This window comes from Anas platyrhynchos, chromosome 3, assembly GCF_047663525.1.
Source record: "Anas platyrhynchos isolate ZD024472 breed Pekin duck chromosome 3, IASCAAS_PekinDuck_T2T, whole genome shotgun sequence".
In the NCBI taxonomy this organism is placed as follows: Eukaryota; Metazoa; Chordata; class Aves; order Anseriformes; family Anatidae; genus Anas; species Anas platyrhynchos.
The window spans coordinates 90,019,380-90,040,459 of record NC_092589.1 but is presented as its reverse complement, the minus strand read 5'-3'; the positions used below and the strand labels follow the sequence as shown (position 1 = coordinate 90,040,459).

The 21,080-nt window shown below is 44.0% G+C and overlaps 1 protein-coding gene across 3 annotated transcripts in view; it reads left to right on the top strand.

Annotated features, from left to right (window-relative positions):
• Positions 1-2,735: 2,735 nt before the first annotated feature.
• The window catches only part of FAM135A (family with sequence similarity 135 member A), a 78,893-nt gene continuing 60,548 nt past the window's right edge, over positions 2,736-21,080 (top strand). Inside the window, exons 1-3 of one of the 3 annotated variants that reach the window (XR_011808517.1) lie at positions 2,736-3,174; positions 15,024-15,109; positions 18,739-18,859. Coding sequence is in view for 2 of the 3 variants with exons in the window: in XM_038176079.2 (XP_038032007.2) it covers positions 18,783-18,859 (77 nt within the window). In the remaining variant the exon portion in view is untranslated. The remainder of the gene's footprint in view (positions 3,175-15,023; positions 15,110-18,738; positions 18,860-21,080) is intronic. The other 2 variants (XM_038176079.2, XM_038176078.2) reach the window with 2 other exon arrangements.

Below are 21,080 nucleotides of genomic sequence, written 5' to 3'. Positions count from 1 at the left end.
GCTCCTCCAGTCATTCAGTTTTCAATCCTAGACACGGTAATACATGAACCACTCGTGATATAAACTCGACTCAAAATCTGGCAATCTTTTTCATTCCGTTCCATGTCCATTTTTTTTTTTCTGTGTTAATTTTTCCTGAGATTGAATCCTTCTCTTTGTCCACCCATACAGACTTCTCCGTCAGACTTTTTTTTCTTATTTACTCCAGGCTCTTCTTGAATATCCCTCTGATACACCCATGCACAGTTACCAAGCTTCCTCCACACAACATCCATTGTTGTTTTTTTCTTCTCCCTTGAATCGAGATCAAGCTCCACCCAATTTTCCAAGACTTACGCAGCTCCACTCTGCCTCATTTTTACCGTGTTGTTCTTTTCCCTCAATGTGCTTGCTGTGCTACGCGCTGGAGCTCCGTGGAGAGATGCCCAGCTCCTCACTGGTCAGACCAGCTCTGAAACTGGAAGTGGTGCAGTTGCTTTCCTGTGGTATTGCGTTTGGGTTCTCAGTCCTGTTTCTCAGTTCAGCTGCTGGTGTTACACCGCTTTTCAGTTCCCTGGGCTGGTCACGCACTGCTAGTTCGGTGCTAGCTTGAGGTGCAGCCCAGTATCGGTGCTGCGTTAAGCCACGCAGACGTGCCCATAAATCAGGGAACTATTCTTTTAATGAAATCCTGGATAGGAGCTGAGGATTTAATTTAATTTCCCATAGAAAAAAGCAGTTTCAGCAGAATAATATGGCAGGAGTGAGCAATTAGGGTCTCCTGCATTGTACCTAAGTGACCTCTCTGTGCTACTTAATAATGACAATAATCTGCAACTTCCAGATATGCATCTCTAAATTACATGCTTGCCAGTGCATCCAGTCTTGAACGGGGTACTCATTTCATGACAGTTTTCATGTATAGCACACCTATACTTTAATAATCTCCTGGAAATGACAGCAGCTTTGTGTAGCACTCAGCGAGCTGCTATTCCAGAAGGTTGTCTTAATTCAGAAGAGTTGTCAGAGCATCCTTCTTTACGTTTTACATTACAAAGGAGGTCAGCAGACGCCATCCCAAAAGAGTACCCTCTGTCACGTCCAAAGGAGAGATGTGGTCAGCAGTCGGGCTGATTTGCGACAGATCTTTGCAAGTGGATTTTGGTGAGGGAGCAGCAGTGAATCAGATGTCTCTAATGGGAACGCTGCCATTTATGGGAACAAGCTGCCAGTTTTCTGCTTGTATCAGGGGAAAAGGCTGTTGCCAAGAAATGCTTCCTTGACTTGACAGGAAAGAAGCCTGCTAGATACATTTAACTTATAGGAGAAGTCAAGGCAAGTTTCAGGAGAGATAAAATACCAGTATGATATCGAGCCAGACAAGTATACGTCTGTGCAAATGTATAAAGCTGATCCAAACCGTCAGCCCGACCCTGGCTACTCAGAAACCAGACCACCTTCAGCAGAATCTGGCTCTTGAGAGCCGTGGCCACTATCTGGTGCTGAGCACCTTTTAATATAAAAATGCTACATTTATGGGGCAAGTAAGCTGGAGGTGTGTTGTGTTGAGGCCTGGCAGGTCCTTTTGTAAGACATGCACAAACTGCTTCATTTTTTGTCACATGTCAGAACTGACTCCGCAAGACCACTCAAGCCTGTCCTGAATCAAGGGTAAATAAGCAAAATGGCATGGATCGATAGCAGTGCTTTGGGAATTACCTTTCTAAAAAGCTTCAAGACACTTGTACAGTCCTGATAAATCAGATGCAAGCTTAATTTAAATCATTAATTTCTCATTAACTGAGAGTTCTTTTATGAGAATTAAATTCCCTGATAGCCAGGAGTTTAGCCTGCAGTGAGCAAGTTCCTGCATGTAGTGACCAGAGCAATCTTAATCACATTTTAGGGTGATAAACAGGTGCTGGGAACTCACAGGGGTTCCTCACGAAGCTGATCTCAACACCGCACTGTGATCAGCTTCTCATCTCTCCGTCGTTCTTCCAAACCCAGCACCACTCAGGCTGCCTCCTTGGCCAGTCTTAATTTTCTGTTTGCATCTTTGGATGTTGAATCAGTTGACAGAAGTATTACTGAAAGAACCATACCCAAAGTCTAAGGGATCAAATTCAACATTGCTGGCCACCTGGCTGGCCTGAGTGCGAGGCTGAAGGACACATGATAACCAAGTAAATAGTAAAAGGCAGCCCTGCTGCTGCTAGCCTGCCTCTAACTTCTTCTAACACCGATTTCTGTATAACAGCTACGGGTTTAGGGTTGGTTTTCAGAGGGGAAGCCCACGTTGAAGAACTATATTGAAGCTGGGATGCAAGTTTTCTTCCCATCACGGATTTTATTTATTTTTCAGGGGAAGGAAAGCAGGTAGAAGGCGCCTAAGATGATTTTTGTCTTTTCAGGGAGCCAATAACTTCGTTTTTTTGGCACTTTTTTTTTGGACCTCCTGCCTTTCAGGCTGCGCTTGCTGGCAGGAGACTGAAGCACCTGGGCCTCCCAGCCCCTCAGCACCGGGACGATCCGTGCTGCTCCCCTCGCAGCCTCGCCCTCCCTCTTGCCCCTGACCCCAGCCCCCAGCCCCCAGCCCTTTGCCCCCAGCAGGGCCGTGGCAGCCCGGCCACCACCCCCGGGGGCCCACGGGCCATGGCGGCGGCTCGGGGCCGGCCTCCTCCTCCCTCAGCCTCCGCGGGGGCTGCGAGGGCAGCGCTCCGGGGCCTGTCCCGGGCCCCTCCGGAGCCGCAGCGGGGCGGCAGGGGGAGCGCGAGCAGCGGGGCCGAGCCGGGAGCCGGGGCTCCGGCTGCCAGCGGCCGCCACGGCGGCGGCGGCGGCGGCGTCTCCCCCGCCAAGCGGCGCCGGCTCTGGGAAGCGAGGGATGCGGCTGCCTCCCGCTCCGCCGCCCTCAGCATAACGCCGGGGCCCGGCCCTCCTCCCTCCCGGCTCCGGGGAGCAGGAAGCGGCGTGCGGCCGGCTCCCGGCGGCCATCCCCCGGTTCCCCCCCCCTCCCCTCTCCTCCTCCTCCTCCTCCTCCAGCCGCCGCCGCCGCCTCCCCGCCCAGCGCAGAGCGGGCGCCGGCGGCGCGGGGCCGCTCCCGGGAGCAGCGGGCGGCGGATGCCTGCGCCACGCCACCCCGCTGCCGCCGCGGCCTGGGCTCCGCCGGGCCATCGCCGCCGCTCCGGGCCCCAGGTCGGTGCCGGGAGCGGGGAGAAGGGGAACGGGAAGCGGGGGGGCGCCGGGCGGACCCCCCCGGCCGGGCCCGGCGAGGGGACGGAGGGGGACGGGGAACGGAGGGGGGGGACACACGGGGCTCGTTTGTGCCGCCCCCCCCCGCCTGGCCGGGTGAGCCGCGGGCGGGAAGTTTGGTTTATTTTCCCTGATTTTTTTCCTTATTTTCTGTATTTTTTTTCTGCCCGGGGAGTGTTTTTGACGTTGCCGCCGCTTGTTTACGGCTGCGGGGCGGCGCTGCGAGGAGGGCAGGGAGGGGTTTTCCCCCCTCGCCCCCTGCCCGGCCACGGCCGGCGCCTCTCGCAGCCTCCGGGGGCTTTTTGGGAGCCTGCCCCGAGCCTCAGGGTGCTGGGACCGGCTCTGGAGGGCTCCAGGGCTTCAGCTTTCCCCCTGCAGCACCTCCCGGCGGTGGGCAGAGCTGCCCCAACCCCCCCAGCTGTGCACCTTCGGGAACCGCTTCCATAGAAATAACTCTTGGCTTTATTTCTGGAGCCGTAGGGGTTTCTTCACCTATTATTTTTTCCTATTAGGATATAAGTGAAGCTGTGTTTCCTAGCTGAACGTTACCGACATGCTGCTTGGAAGGGACAGAGGATGACAAAAAAAAAATAAAATCTATTTTGGGGGATTTGCGGTCACGGTCGGATTCCAGCTAAAGGGGTTGTCATGCCAAGGTGCTCAAGGCCGCTTCCCTTTTCTCCTCGCAGTGGGCTTTTCCGATGGCAAAGGAAGCAAACTTCCCTTGCAATCCAACGTGTTATCGAGTGTCGGGGCGTAAATGCCTTTTTTTGGCTCTCTTGGGTTTTTAAGGCAGGCAGCCGGCGACCTTAATGTCGTGTTATCCGTGGGCAACGTGAGCGGAGATCCCCCCGCGCTGCTTTTCCGTTTGTGGGGCTGATAAGTAGGGAAGGCTGTTGGCGTGATCCTAGTGCCCTGGAAGGGGGTGTATTACATTTCAGGCCCCTGAAACACTCACACTTTGTGTTCGGATTGGGAAGCTGAACTCCTTGGCCCTTACTGAAGGGTAGCCAAGCCTGGTTCGGTCAAGCTGTGTTTTCCTGGAGCGTTGCAGCTTTTTCAGGAGGAAAAAATTCCTGGTTTGTGGAAGAGCAAATTACGTATTTCAGCATAGCTCTCATTATTCCATTCAGCAGTGCTTTGCCTGCTAACACTGAGATGCTGTTCAGTAGGAGGTGAGCGATAAGCTGGACTTTATTGTATCTTTGCAAATACCCAAAATGAATAAAATGCAGAATTGTCGTATTGCCCCGTTTCTGCCATGTGATGGTGGCAGTCACGGAGGCAGCACCCACATTTGCAAGGTCAGAGTACAGCTATAGCTCTTAATCTATACTTCCGTGGTTGGCCATGCTTATTTTCCCTCCCCTGCCTCATTTTTCACCCTGTAAGTAGCGTAAGTCAGTTCTTCAGCTTTCCTATAGTAATCTGGAAAGACTAGAACATGAATTCAAACTTCAAACTTACCTCTTTGGTAAGGTTTACGTTTGTTCTGTGAAAGCACAGTCCTATAAAATCGGTAAGGGTTTTCTGATATCATATGTGGAAGTACTGTTTTTCTTCTTAAATCTACACTTGTTTAGTTAATAAAATGGATTTGTTATCTTCGCTTTAAATTACAGCCTGCATGACTGGCCTGGGTAGGGTTTGGCACGCAGAGTAATCAGTAATAGTCAAGTGAACGCAGCAGCCGAAATCTGTCTTCAAAACTGTGATTTCTTGAAATGTGCCAGACAGCCCAATACACTTGCTGATTGAATCTAATTCCACTGCTGTAGAGTTTAGTTCTGTTCTGAGTTCAGCAAAACCTCAAAAGCAGTGTCTCGTGTTGTGTTCAGTCTCCAGTAGAAGTAAGCCTTGGTGTCTGCTGTGAAGCCACCGAAACCCTGGTGCAGATGAATTGTTACCTGGCGCTGTAGCTCTGTGGTTGTAATGTCAGCTCTCCACCAGGGAAGGCTGACAGCCTCTGGTGGACTTGATCGTTGTGGTTTTCAGACGTTGTTAACACCCTGCAACAGGATGTTTCCGTCATTATCTCACTCTCGCCAGGTTACAGTCTGATATTTTGGTGCAAGCTTCTCCTTGGCAGTGTTGGAAGTGATTAGAATGGGCTATGCGTGCCACAACCATGCTGCGGAACTGGATAGGAAAGCAAATTACAGCAGCAGGGTGAAGCAGATTACTGTGAGTGGCAAAGCCTTGAACTACTGTGGGTAGACAGATAGGGCAGTCCTGTCTGAACTCTGATTCTTGTACTACTATTTTATATTTTTGAAGAGAAACTAGATGTCTATGCCAGTGTAGGAGGTGGATATATAGATGTTTGTCGATGAAATGCTGAGGTTACCGGTGCCTCTGTGTCTTTCTCAGCGTGGGTGCTGTCCTGAAGAAACACGAAAGAAAGTTAAGTTGTTAACAAAGGTGGACCGTAATGTGAGAATCACAATAAATTGTTGTGGATTCTTAGTACTGTTGCCTGCGTTTCAATATTTGAAGTTGTTATTGATAGAGACCAGTGCTTCTCATCCTTGTTTGGTGAAGGATTCATCTTCTCCTTTCTGTCTTCTGTCTTGAAATCTTTTTGTTCTTTTGCAACCCCTGGTCCCTAAAGACTAAAGCATAGCCTTAGATACCCTCTAGTTAACCAAGGTTGAAGAGTTGTGTTTTTGTTGCTTGGGATTTCTTCCCTCCCTCTTTTCTCCACATGGAAAAACACTCTCACTGGTGCTTTATGTCGCTTTCATGACAGGGTGGACAAGTAGCATCTGTGTATTGACCAGTAATTGTTCACGATGGGTATTTGTTCAGCGAGCCTCCTGTTGTATGTCAGGCACTTCTGACAGGCCGCTGGCTCAGAAAGCGTGTAGCCAAAGCGTTGGTGTGAAATACAGGCATGGTCAGTTTCTGCTTTGGTTAAACTACAAACGTAACTTAATGTTTCTCGAGTTATGAATTACTTAGTCTTACAGTCATTCTTCCCTGCTAGTGGAAAAGCTTGGAAAATGTGATTATTTCTTCTAATGAAAAGTTTGTTTATGTAGGAGCCTTCAAAGCTTTATGTGTAGGATATAGGAGCCTTCAAAGACTTTGCATTTTCCTGTTTTAAATCAGGAGCAGCAGACTGGGGTTTGGTTGGTTAAATATACTCAAAAGCCACTTTTTCATCTCCCCGTGAAGTTACTATAGTCAGACTGTTTCTGAGTAAGTACTGCTTCTGCAATTTTCTGCCACAGCTAAGAAGAACAAAAAAGGATGTCCTTATGTTCTGATAATGTTCACGCACCTTATGTTTTCTGTGCAGCGCAGCACGTGTTTTCAAGTTCAAGTATTTGCTGGTTTTGGCTTACTCTGGCATTTTACTGAACACATTTCGATCGCACTAATTCACGGAATACATCTCAGAAAGCATCGTGTATAGCAAGCTGTGTCACTGTGGAAGTATGAACACGGCAGTTAAATATTTATGCATTCATTTCTAGCAAAAGCAGTTGGTATGTTTGCAATGCAGTGTAGCTGATATTTCTAGAAGCCTGTCTTACAAATTGTCTTCCTCAGAGAACAATACATGGAACATTTGTGGTAACAAGACTGTACAACAAAGAGTATACAAGAAAAAAATCTGAAAGGAAGGAAATAAGTTTGCCATACTTTGGGGTCAGGGAGAAGTGAGGTGAGCAAACTGTGTTTACTTCAAGCAGGAAATCTGTGACAGCACTATTCTTGGAAAGAACAGGCAGGGAAAAGAAACAGAGTGAAGCCTCATAGAGTTCAATTTATAAGCAGAACAAGGGTTGAAAGTGATAAAGTAGACTGAAATTACATCATTTCTTTTTCATTAGATGGTTTCAGTGCTGTCTTTTTCTTTATTTTTCATGTATTTGCTTTGGAGGGTTTGGATTTGTGAACATTTTCAGTGCTAAGAGCCTTGAAGTTTAATATTCTGCCAGCAGTTTTCTTGGAAATAAGACGTGAAGTCACCCTTATCAATATTTCTTACTAAAAAAATATATTTTATATATGTATATACCTATACACATATACATACAGTTTGCTGAATCTCATTTACCAAATACATCACCAGTTCCCTCCCCATCCCTCCCTAATTCATAGAGTTAAGCAGAAAAAATCTACAGCACTTGTCAGTTGTGCAGGAAGCCTTACCTTTAACTTATGGCATTTTGAAATACTAAGCAGTCTTATTTTTCAGATCTAGTTCTGTTTGCTGTAGTCACAACCTTGTTCACTTGTTTAAACTTCATGAATTTATCACTGCTATGTGCTACTGATCATGGCATAGGTCATTTGTTACCTTCTCTATACAGGATGTCAAGCTAGATGAGCAAATCATGCTTCCTAACTATAAAATAAATAAGCTGAATTCTCTTTATGCTTTAGATGCTTCTGAAGTTAATAAAGCAAGTTTCCCTTTAAGGGCTTGAAATTTTGCTATCAGAATGACTCGCAGTATATCTTTTATCTTCTTTCTGTTAAAGCTTATGAAAGAAATGTAATAGTATTTGCTCTTCTACAGATTTAAGAAGTATTTTTTTTGAGAACCTACTTTATTCTCAGGCTGTCAGTTCAGATGTCACTTTATGATTTTTCTGCATGATGATTGCACATTTCCATTTTATGAATTTTCTGGGCAAACTGAGATTATAGCAACTACCAGATAATTCCATGGCCTGTGGTTCTGCATACCTCTGACCTTAAATTCTTCAGCTCAGTGAAATAAGTTGGTGCAAAATATGCCAAGGTAGTGAGTATCTCTGAGGAGACAGGAGAACGGGGACGTAGCTAATAGAAAATTCACCTTTACTGCTTGTGAGGCATGGAGAGAAAGCCTTATAATGGTTGAGGTCAGTAGTAGAGCTACAAGTGGAAGTGACACCTAGACCTCCAACCTTGCACCTCTTCTGTTAGACTGGACCTGTTCTAATGAACCCCCTTGTGGGGCAGGCAGAGGCTGTGTGCCATCGGTTTTCACCTGGTAATTTTACCTAATTTTACCTTGAATATTCTTGAGATACAGTCTCTTCTGTGGAAAGGACGTTGTGTTACTCTGAAGTAACTTTGAATGTCAGCTAAGGCTGCAAATATTTGGTTTGGCTGTTGGTTGGCAACAAGGAGCTCTGGCAGGTATGTTCCCGTCTTTTGATGTTTGAAAGGTACGAAAGCTGTTGGAGTTTAGATGCAAAAATAAATTTATATGGCCAGTCGGCGTGATCAGCTGTGGTTTCATCCCTCTCACCTAGAATAGGCAGTGATGAGAAGCTGTTTGAAAACTATGTGTCCATAGGGTAAGGAATACCTGTGCTAACTGGGCTCCTGGCTGTTGGGCTTTTTTCTTCTGGATGTGTTATGTTGTATTTAATAGGTGATTTTCCTTATCGCAGCTGTAGCATACGTGAAAGGAGCGTAGAAAGGATTTAATGATTACCAACTGCTAGTATGGTATTTTCTGACTAAATATGACAAGTAAATTGTAGGAAAAAAAGGAATGAACAAAAAACTGCTCCATATAAAACATTGCCAGAAATTGTTTAAATAGCAATGGTGATGGTTCAGGCTAATTTAAAAATCAGTCTGCTGCTTTGTTTTGATGTAACCCTTCAAGTCTACCCGTTGAAGGTACTGAAGGTGATCATTAAGTTTGTTTTATTTTGAACGTGTTGGTTCCGAAACACAGCGACGCCGTTCTGCGCTCCTGTCAGCTCTCCTAGCAGCTCATCAAGTGTCAGCTTTACTCTGTCAGTGAAATGGCATGTGGGGAGGAGAGATAAAAGGGGCATCAAGCTATTAAGCCGTAAAATAAACAAAAGCAAAACTTGAATTTGATAAGGTTGCTATATTTGCCTGTTTAACAGGGGTTCTGTACGTAACTCTTGGTTCGGCACCGTGCTGGAGCGGGAGGAACTGCCGGCTCCATGAGGGGCCAGCCTGTGGCATGGGGCACGGGGCAGGCCCGACTCTTTCTTCCTCCATTTCGGGGAGAGGAAGAGCCCTTCTTCAGCAGCAGTTGTGCCTGTCTTCTGAGGCTGGCACTGTAAATTAGTGATCCTGTGAGCAGAGTTTGTTTCCAGGCCTGGCAGGATGGAGGACTGCTGGAGGCTCCTCACGCTTCCTTCAGGAGAGGCATGTTGCCATCTTCAGCTTCCCTCCCTGAAACACAAGCCCTTGGAGGAGGGATTGGGACATCCCGAGTGCTGAGCTGAGGCGAAGTCAGGTTGGGGCCCATGCTTGGGCTCTTTCAGCTGTATCCATCCCAGCAGGAGGAGTGCTGTGTCCTGCCTTGGCTCCTTTCCTCTTCCTGCTTGTTTGGTTTGTATAAGGACTAGTATGGAGTGGAGGGCTTTTTACCTCTGGAACAAATGTGAAGAGGGAAAATTGCTCTCAGACTGCTGCTATTCAAGCCTCCTTGCTTGGCCTCGTGTTGCCTTGCAGAGAAAGGAGCCCTGAGGGGTTGCTGTCTCTGGCTGCAGCTCGCCGTCCCTTCCCCAGCAGTGGTGGGGACACAGCTATTTGTGGAGCTGTGCTTTGAAACAGGATAAGGAAGTGATCCGATCGAGCCCTGCAAAAATAGATTACTCTGAAATGGTAACTAATTCGTTTTAAAATGCTGTCCCACGAGCAATGTGTCGGCATGTTGTGGGGGTGAGGCTCCAATGCTGTGAAGACAGAAATGAGCACCTGGGCCAGGATCTTCTCGAGCTGCTGTGGTGCTCATGACCGGTGTCGTTTCATGACAAAAGCTGGCTTCAATTTGTGCGGTGTCCTTACTCACTTCTTCAGGGTTAGATGTTAATACCAGCCTGACTGTGGATGGTCTCTTCTCTTCTGAAGCTGCAGTATGTTTTTGAAAACTTGTCAATGGTTTTGACTCACAGTCTGAGATACTTTTGCCATGACCCCATTAGCTTCGTGAGGCCAGTGCTCCCAATGGCAGCCTGTGTAATCGGCATCCAACCGTCACCAAACTGCACCGTACTAAAATAATACAGATTGGACTGCAAAGTTAATGCATGTTTTGTGTAACAGAGGAGTCGCAGAGAACATTGTAGAATATCTATGGTGAGAAAACCATTAACAAAGAACAAAACAAGAAGCTGTGGCATTTCTCTGACCAGTAGTAAATAAAGGCAGTGGACAGAAGTTGAGAGGATGAGAACAATGCTTTGTATTTCCAGAGTTTTAAGATTATTTTTTTTTTCATTTAAAATTAAAGAAACAATCTTTTAGCCTAAATTTATGTGACATAATGTTTGCCACTTTTTTTTTGTTGAAATTGTGGGAAACTGGAAGCCAAACCCTAAGGGAAAAAGTGATGTTGGAGACCATGTTTTTGTAGATATATTCCTGTACAGTCAGCTCCAAGTCAACTGGCTTTGTGTTAGGTTATTAACATGATGTGTTAAAAATAAACGAGGCTCCGATACCGTGCCCCCATCTGTTTATGAAATGACTTTTCTCCGCATAAAGGGCCTGGTGGAGTCGCTGTTCCTCCGTGCTGGCACATCCAGCCTGTCACCACAGATGGTGTTGGTGTAGGAGCTACCAAGGAAGTGGTTTTGTGATCGCTGTTCCTGGATCAGATTTACTATCAGATTATCCTGTAATGTAATTTTGATCAGGTAGGCAAACTATCACCTTTCTTAAGTTAGTAAGAGTACACAATATATCATTTGTGCTGACTGTGGGAGGACAGACAGTAGCTATTTGGCATGAAGCCTTCCAGTATGAAATCGACCTGTCAAATCTAAACTTTATTTACTGTCTTGCCAAACTGTGACCTCGGAGCAGGTATTGGAACAGTGACTTGAGTCAGTAAACTGTACTCTCTTTTATTTACCAAATTGCTTAATACGGATTTATTACCTATGAAGAAATAATACACTGTATGCTACAGTACCGTTTACTTCATGTACTGTTAGATTTCTCCTTTATTTCTCTTAAGCTTTATTTTTTTAACAACAAATCTGCTTAGGCTGGGAAGGAAGTTGCAACAACTGACTCTTGAGCATTATTCTGATTCATAAAATATGGCAGAGTAATGATAATAACAGTCATTGCAGACATTTTAACGTGAAATTCATTCATGCATATGTGAGAGTTAATTTTCATTTAATGGCATTGCATGGCACGTGGAGTTCAGAGAAGTGCTTATTTTCTTTCCCTGAGTAGCAAAAGGAAGTAAGTACACTTCAAGTACACTGAAATAGACCCTTAGTAAACCCTTTATGAAGAAACTTTTCAGTTGGACAGAATCAAACTATGTTGGAAAGCTTCCCCCTCCTAGTTTATTAATTCTTACATAGCGCAGCCTTCATAAATCCTTGAGGTTATGAGATGGTGAATATATTGTTATGCAATTTGTTCCTTAAGCCAAAATATTACAACTTGCAGGTTTGTTTGTTTTGTTTTTAGTCTATTGTAAGATCATCATGTGCTTTTCATGTAAGTTCAAGAAGACTTTTAATTATCTAGAGTAAGCACTTATTTTTTCTTTCTCTCCCATATTGAGTAGCTTGTTAGGAAAAACAGGGAGATTGTGTTACATAAAAATTATATGCAAAATAAGTCTATTCTTGGGTTTTAGGACATGAGTGTAGTAGTATTTGCTTCGTTTTTCTCACTTAGCTGATGGCTGGGACCGAAGTGGGACATGACCTGGCTTACGCGGCAGTACGCATCCTGAACCACCTCTGCTTTTCATGGAAATGCTACGTTTCGCTGGGACAGACCAGATTGCAGTCAAATTTCTGCTAGTTATTTCCTACCCTTTAAACCATAATTTTGTTTATAATTTTTTAACATTTTTTTTTAGGGGAAGTCTTTGTGAAGGACAAATACAACATTCAGTTTGGTTTGTTCATGTTCCGTTTCCTCTTTCTGTGCAAATTAGGGCTGGAGACCATTGCTCAATTCAGCCAAATGCGAAAGAGGAGAAGGGCTCTCAAAGATGATGAATTGTGTTTTGTGTAAATTGGCGGCTGAAGAGAGAAGACACTGAAATTAGTGCCCTTTTTGGGAGGAAAAATGTAGAAATCGGCTGCTATGTTGTTTTGTAGCAGCTGGCCCCTCGCAGTGGGTGTACGTTCCTAGTACCTGCAGGACGTGTGATCTTTTGCCTCGTCAAGGTGTCACGGCAGATAGGGGGTTATCATGGTGGAGGGGGAGCAGTGTGTCTGTAGGAAGGCAGCTTTTTAACTGTGCTGCTTGCAGAACTTTTCATGTTAAACTTCTTAACGAGGAAGCTTAGAAATGCCATGTCATTTGTCGAAGGCCAATGTTAGGGTAAAAGAGAATAAGCCTAATAACTGCTCAAGATACGTTGTTATATCAGATATGTGATCTGTTAATAGGGTAGAAGAAAAGAAAGGCAACATTTTACTGACTTCCACACTTACTGAGAATAACTGAGTCGTCAGCTCAGTGTAGTATGTTGTTTTTATCAGTGCTGCCCAGAGGACCAGATACTGCTGCTAAATTTAAAGATAAAAGTGGGAAAATTTGAGTTTGTATACTGGTTGATTATCTAGCCCATTGAAGTGTCATAGGTATCCTGCATTAGCTTGGTTAGAAGAGGTGAATGAACGCTTGTAATGGCTGTCTGCAAGTAATGCAGCCTCAGAGAACCATGCAAGAAGGAAATTGTAATAGTGGGGTTTTGCCCTGAGCCTGTGAAATTGGATCATTGTTTAATTATGTTTAAGTAACTGGGGATATTTATACTCATACGGATATGTAGAACCATGCAGATTTTAAAACAATACAGTTTTCATTAAAATACTAAATCCTAGTGTGAAGCAGTCTATTCTGTTGTGTTTTTTTTTTTTATTTTATTTTATTTTTTCTGAGTGCTAGTCATGGCATCTTTTTAAAATTGGGATAATAAATTTGCATAAGGTATCCTAGATACCTCCACCTAACATTACGTTGATGTTTTTTTTTCCTGTGTTTTACAACATGATGTTTATGCAACCCAAAATTCAATTAGAACTTTTTTTTTCCCCTTTCGCCTCTCACCTTTTTAATTCTGGGGTAGCAGGGTTTGTTAGTGGTGCTGGGAAGCTCGAATCTGCAGCCAGGACACTGTGGCACTGTTCAGCCCTGGGCCCTCCCTGTGGGGGATGCAGAAGGAGAGGTGAAATGATCAAAATCTGAGGCTGGTTCTTTGCAGCACCATGCTGGAATAACACACGCGGTGAATTACGCCTTTGCAGCTTAACAGTAATTAAAACAAGAGAGGATATTAGCTCGGATGTGTTTTGGCCATCTAGATGGATAGGACACGTTTCTGATCACATGCAGACAAATTTGGCAGGAGCTGTGCGTAGCCTTGCCAAAATCTATGAGAACCAAGAGAAAACTAAATGAAAAATGCTCTCTAGGTTTGCAGTGGGGTTGTGCAATGGTGCCCGCTCCCAAAGTAGGTGTCAGGAGTAGCCGTGCAGGTCAGGTTAAGGGCTCTACTTCAGCCACAATGAGCTTCAGCTGACGGCTGCGTCCAAGAAACAGCTAAAATTGGAACTGAAGACAGTTCTCAGGTGGGGGGGGGACAAATCTGTGAGTCATCAGCACAGAGATAGATGGTGGTGGAGTTTGTGTTGGCAGATACTGGGTCGCCGAGTTTGTACACAGGGAGGAGAGGACAGGAAGAAAGGTCAGGCAGAGAGGTGCACAACGCTCCTGCAGGAACTTAGAAGAAAAAAAAAGTTATCTGAAGACTTAAATTCTAGAAGAAAACTGGAGGAAAGTAAACATTTTGGTGTATTTTCCTTTGTAGGATTCTGTATTTTTGTATTTGACTTCCAAGTATAAAATACTAAATTTAAGGCCAGAGTGATTTTAACTACTCTGAGGATTTTGCACTGAGCTTCTTCCTTTCAAAAAACAAAACAAGAAAATACTAGTATGGCACAGCCTGCACTGTGCAGTTAAATGGAATATAAGTAATTTTGATGCAAGGTGATGGTATCAGAATTTCATCAGGGCATTACTGATAATTGCACATGACAAGCACACACGTTTTCTATTAAAAAACAAGCAAACAGGTAATTTATTTTTTATGCTTCATTGTCTCTGTTTTCTGTGAAGTGAAGGCAAAAACAGTTCAGTTGCACAAGCTGCAGTAGGTTTGGTGTTTGTATTTCTCTGAAATTAATACAGAAAGGACATAACGAAGCATTTTCTTCTCTTCATGTCTGAAATTTAAAAGATGTCAGATAAAGTGGAGAATGAGTGTTTTTTTTGTTGTTATTTTAAGTGTCCTAATGCTTCAGAAGAATTCAGGGGGCAGGCTGATTCTGAGCAAGCCCTTTCAAGATGGGGTCAGCAGCAGCTTCAGGAGGGTTTCGGAATAGCCAGTGGCATGGAGCTAGCTGCAATGGTTGCTCTACATTGCTGAGGTTCCCTCTGGAGACCGGGGGGCTGCATGGCCCTGTGGGAGCTCAGCTGTGGATGGGATCCCTCAGCAAAGATGGGGCTGGTTTGGCTGAACGTGGCAGCGTCAGCTTTGCCAGAGCACTGGCTTCAAGAAACATTTTATTTTTTGGCTTTGTTTTGGAAGAATACCTGTCAGGCTGTTAGACTTGCAGAAAGCTGAAAATTTCAGTGTAGGAGCTGAGGGCAAATGGGAGAACGGTGGTAGAAGGTATGAAAATAAGTGTGTTTGTTGGAGAGGACATGCTAGGGTCTGGTATTATCACACAGTAAAGAGGTTAAAGAACATAAGTACTGAAAAGTTCTAGATATAATGTTCTTAATAAAGCTTTTTTGTTTTTCTTTTCTAGTTCAAGCAGTATGCTTCTGACAGCAGTAGTGGAGAACTGGAAGACTGGTTAATTATCATACTAAAATGGAGTATTTACCAGTAGAGGTAAGGTATCCTGTGAATATGCTGCGGTTTCATTTCTTAGCAGTGTCTTGCAATTCCTAACACAAGTAGCACTGTTAGACAAACATTTCTCTGAGAAAAAAGCTGGTTAAGAGGTTTCTGTGCACCTCCATCTGTCTTTTCATTGCGCTCAGAGGTGCCCTGGTGCAGCTGCTGTAAAGTATCACTAAAATGATCAATAATTTTAAAAATAAATAATAAAAAAAAAAAAAAAAAACAGAATAAAGAAACATTTTTTCTGTTTTGGTGGACTTTAACAATCTGTTATATCTTTGATCCATTTTGTGGTTTTGCCCCAGAAAAGATGGGTTTGGGTGACTAAAGAGGCAATGAGCTGGTGTGGGGACAGTGTTGACTGACAAGGATATGTAGGAAATCGTCTCCTTGAGAAAAGATTCATATAGATGAACCCTCAGAGGTATAAAGGAAAGTAAAGTTTTGGTCCTCAGTATAGGATCAAGTGGCTTTAATACTGCTTTAACTATTGGAGATACTCAGTCTCAGTGCTTTAATGCTGCTGGGTTTTAAAATGCTGTTTTGATTATTCATAAGTTCTAAGTAGCCACCAAGAAACCCTCTGTTGTCTCTAACCCTCTGTATTAGGATATTCCTCTCATTTACTGTCAGATCCTCTGATGCATGTTTATATGCTGCATTAACCTGTGTTGTTCATAACGTGGTTCTTAATGAAGGATTCTTCTGTTTCTTGCAGGCAGGACAAGTGTCAGTTTCTTTCTCTGTTTCTTAATGATAATTATATGCTTTAAAATACAACAATCAACTCATTAAGTATTGAAACGAGTTGTGGACATGTAATATTATTGAAGTTAGTGCAGGTCTAGCTGTAAATTTAAATGGAATCTATACAAAGGAATATCTCTACGGAAGTTTAACTTTTTATGTTGTTTTTTTTATGATTAGCAAACAAAAATTCAAGACGGCTTCTCCAAGTTTGGTTTTCCCCTTTGAAATATTTAGTTTCTGCATAACACTTTTTGTTACATGGTTCAAAGAACTCTGTTTGACTTTGCGCAGTTATGAAAGGCTTCGACAGAAAGCAGTGATTGGATTTATGTCAGACCAGGACAGTGACTGCTCCCCATCACCCAGGCTGGGCATGGAACAAGCCGATGCTTGGCAGAGGTCAGCGGATTGCCTGCAGCCCCAGCCGCTCGCCGTGGCACGCCGTACTGCTTGCTGCATGCACAGCATCGTCGGCTGTGGCTCAGCAGTTCGTGCTGCTTTAGCAATACATCCTGGAGCAAGGCAGGGGTGCCACTTTTCCACATATTGTTGATAGTCAATTGCTGCATTACTGCTTTAAAACAGGTGGTGCCGTGTTGTGCACATGTGTGTGCTTGTGTTCACTCTGCCGTGCTGTCTGCCCAGGTAATTTTTTGTGGGCTGGCTGGGGATGCTGCGTTGGCTCAGCAGAGTAGGGAGGGACTGGCTCCAGCTAGAGTCATATCAGACCCAACAGAAGTACCCCAAGTTCATGGGGCAATCCTTTTGTAATGCCAGATGTGGCGCTCTGTAGCTTTTCTGTTGTTGAAGTAACTCTCATAAAATGAGCCTTTAAATCTGTGTAACCAGACTAGTTCTGGGTTGTTCCCACCTGGTTTCCTCCAGGGGAAACGTTTGGGAGTGTTGGCTTGGCTCAACAACTCCTGCAGGAATGGTTTTTCTTCCTCATAAGAAGCCAAATTTCAGGGACAAAAGACAGTGCCATTAGTGCTGGGGAGTCAGAGGCGTGAGATGATGTGATGTCTTGAAAATGTAGTTAGCGTCATCAAAATGCAAACTGCCTCAGATTTTTGAATGGCATCCTTTGTCCTCTGAAGTCCTTTCTCTTTGGCCTGAGGATTTCCAAGTGGGGTCCTGTCTTTTCTGAGGTGTCATCCAGCCTCATCACGTGTTACACGCACTGCCCACAGGGTTTGCTCCCTGGGGTCACAGCAGGTCCAGGATCCCTGCTCGGTGACAGGTCAGGTTCCATTAGCAGAAGATGTGCTTGCATCCTGGTAGGTGAGGCACGTGTGGTAATGCAGCGCTGCAACCCCAGAGAATTACAGTGCCTGAGAAGAGCAGAACTTCCTGATTCTGGCTTCAGAGACCACTGAGGACATCCCTACGCAATTCTGTAGGCACAGAAATGGAAGAAGGAATTGCTGCAAAGTAGTGTAGGTTATCAGTGATAGCCCTTGCACTGCATGCTGTGGCATCGTTCAACTAGTCAAAATCCCTTGATTTGAATTCAGATTATTATGCAGAATTATGCAGACAAGCTGTGTTAAATGCACCACCTATATGCTGTAGTTTTGGCCTGGCATGAAGGGTCCTTGACTGCAGTTCTTTATATTGTCGTAACTCAGCTTCAGAAGCAAAATTCCTCTTTCCCTATTTCCTGTTAAGTCAGAAGTACGAAGTTGCTCTTTCTGTATTCTTAGTGAAGTGTGTGTGGAGTCGTTGTATAGGCTGTTAAACCAAGGTCAGAATTTACTTGTTTATACTTAAAAATCTAAACCTGCGTGGCAAGTGCAGCAAGGTAAATCTTATCTTCAGTCATATGCCAAGATAATTTAGTTGGTAGGCTAGACGTAGCCCCTTCAGATAACTTTGCTTTCAGGTGACTGATATCTGCTGTGGCTAGGAATTTTCTTTGCCAGCTTTCTATTTTCTGTCTCAGTAGTACCACCTGCTGCTTCACAAACTCCCACATGCTTGTTTAAGCTTGTTTTATAGAAACAAAAAAATCCCATAACCCATTCAAGCTCAGGCCAGGCTCACTATTAGGTTTACTGCTTCTGCACGAGACCCAGAAGGAGGACTAATATGCATGAAGGGTTGACCATTTTAGTTTTTTTTGACAGTGCTTGCAGGAGCTAGGAAGCTTGAGGACAAGTGTTTGCAGAAAGAGGAGTCTGTTTTATTAACCCACTTGATATTGTTGAAGGAAAACCAGCAGAACTCATCGAAGTCTGTAAGATTTTAATTTAAGTATCAGCAGGCAGCTGTAAATTAGCAGTGAGGTGCCAGTCTGTGGCTGCAAAGAAGACGATGAGAATTAACACTTTGCTGCTAACAAAGATTGACTAAGAGTGGGCACGGTGCCCTCCTTAACTCCTGCCTTCCCTCTCCAGTCACTCCATCAAAGATCCTACAGCTCCTGTCAGGCCTCACTCTGCCTCATTCAGCTGTCCCTGCCCTTGTGTTGGGCTTGAGGTAGTGCCTGCTACCTGTTGGGTCGTTCCACTTCAGCAGGGGCTGGAAGCAGACCAAATACACTCTTTGTCTCCTTGGCAGTGCTTTTTTCCTCTCTCCAGCCAAGTAGCAGAGCAGAGCCGCAGTACGTGGGTACCAGTAAGCTCCAAGGTTATGTTATGCTGATCGTATCGTGATACTTCTCTGATAATACTTGATTCCTTCACAACAAAGCAAGAAGCTACTGTGGGCAGGATTTGGCATATCCTATATAAATCCTATATTCATGTTTACCCCAGGACGTGTATATTTAAGGAAGCTGTGTAAAATTGAGTAGCGTTTTCCTGTTAAGGACCAGATAGGCATTGTCCCCAGCTTGTGTTTTAAGTTTGTTTTCTGTTTGTTTCCAGTAACGAAGGTGCTGACAAGCTTTGTCTTCTTCATCCTCATAAACATGAGCGAAGTTCAGGCTATGGTAGAATTCTCCGTGGAGCTCCACAAGTTCTTCAACGTGGATTTGTTTCAAAGAGGGTAGGTAGTGTGTTCCTTAAACCTTTATTGTGATGTGTGGCTGATGTTAGAAAGACCTGAATGGGTAGTGTCATGCCGTGTTGCTTCATGTGTTATCGACTGTTTTTACAGCGATTTAAAAGTTGTTAATTGCTTATTGGAAAGGTATATGCTTGCTAGAATCGAAATGCTTGAGTAATTTGGCCTAAAACTCAAGTTGTAACAAGTATTTATTTTCTGATTGGAGAAGAGGGAAGTTCTGTAGAGTTTGAGGATAGATTCTGTTCTTACTGGGCTCTTACCCTTTCATATTTCAGTTGCTGGGATCCCTTTTGCTTGAAATATGTCAGGCATCTTTTGAATCTTTTTAAAACGTTTCTGCCCCAATTAACTTATTAATTTATTGATTTGGCAGCAGAGAACTTCACTGGCTTCTGTCGTCACGCTGTGCTGTGCCTCCGCAGTAGCAGAAGACTCTGTACTGCATAGGTCTCTTGACTTCCACTTAACTCCACAGGGTCTGTGTAGAAGACCCTTTCACATTCCTTTAATTTGTTGTTACCTGCTTGTTCCCAGATTACTTTCTAAGGTCCTGCTTTCCTATGGCTATGCAGGAAGTAATCCTTTGTAGCTTATTTTTGAGTTATTAAAGCTCGCTAGTCATCTGGCATCGTGGTACATTGCCATTCTGTAAGCTTTCTGAAAGACCACAGTAAAAGTACAGTCAGTCTTTTAGCTGTTATGATAATGGTTTTAGACAAGTCTGTTTGAGGCTGTGTCAGTGCTTACAGGCAAGGAACAGTATATATCAGTGTTGATTTATGATAGCTCTTTCCAAAATATTGTAGAAGAACTCAACTTGGAAACATTTGAGTAATAATGAAATATATTCTTGTTTTTAAGCTGGTGATAATGCAGACAATTTTTGTTCAGGGGTGGTGGGAATGTGTGCATTTGTTTTGTTTTTCCTTGCTGCAATATCTTTGTATTAAATCTCTGAGGATGGATATTTTGGGGGAGAGTGATATGAAAAAGAATTGGGAAGGAGATCAGGAGAAAGTGGCATAAGAAGATGTCATAAAACACATCTTGGCTATCTAGGCTCTAACTTTGCTGTGTTGCTATTAGTTTTCCTCTAGAGCTTAGTAAAGCCAGCCTTTCTCTAATTTTGACTTGAAGTGGGTACTGAGAATCGTTGACTTATGTTCACTACCATTTGCAGTCAAACAATATGCAGCTGACGAGCTGCGCCCATCTTTTAGAGGAAATTGTAACTTTGCTCTTCATTGGAGGAAGAGGATTAAGGAAGGCTTAACAGGTCTGGGAAAACACTGAGAGTGTTCTAATTACTTTGGCAAAAAGTACACTTGCTTAAACTGTGTCTTTTTTTTCTCTCAGAAAACAGTGTGTGAGGAGAGAATATGGCAACAAATTAACTCTCATAGAGAAGAACCTGAAAAAAAGGAAGTCTTTAGGTTGTCTTCACCCTCTCATTCAAATGATTCCTCAGAAAGGTAGTTTGGAAGCAAACTACAGCATTATAATTACCAGTGCTCAACTCTGCTTGTTGCTTTTTAGCTTACTCTTTAAAATGCAGGAAACTCACACAGCAAGCTGAGGGAGGCAAAATGCTGACATAAAGAGAAAAATGGCTAGCAGATACTGCCTCTCTGGTTTCAAGCTGCACCTTTAACTCTGGGCATGTTCCCTTAGAAAGCAATGTCAAGAAGGAGAAGAAGCTGCCAGAATAAGTCAAAAGACTGAGTAATGTGAATTCTGTCATTTCTGTCAATTTGGGCAAGTTCTAGCCTTTGTGTTTAGTGGAGATAGGAATGTAATACTTATATGATAATGCTGGAGGAGCTCTTTGCTGGTGGATTGAATCAGCAGGGAAAAAAATATCTCAATTTCATTGTTGGCTTTGTGTTTTTGAGCTACTGCTGCATTTAGCCTGGTTTCTCTCACCAGAAGTCAGGTACAGAACTGAGCGTGTTGTGTGTTTGCTTGGGACAGGGTGCGTTCAAGCCAACACAGCTTAGCTTGTCTGTCTCATGGTGTTAGAAGCACAATGGACTTTCGGACTGTGTAAAATACAGTTGCAGCCATTTCAAGTAATTGCATCAAGCAGATCAAGCTCCTTCTTAAAACTTAGGGGATTTATATCTGAACTGTTTGGTCGGAGATTGAAGTTGGATTCTCACTCTTCTAGTTATTGGAGATATCATAATGTCCAGCCTGAATT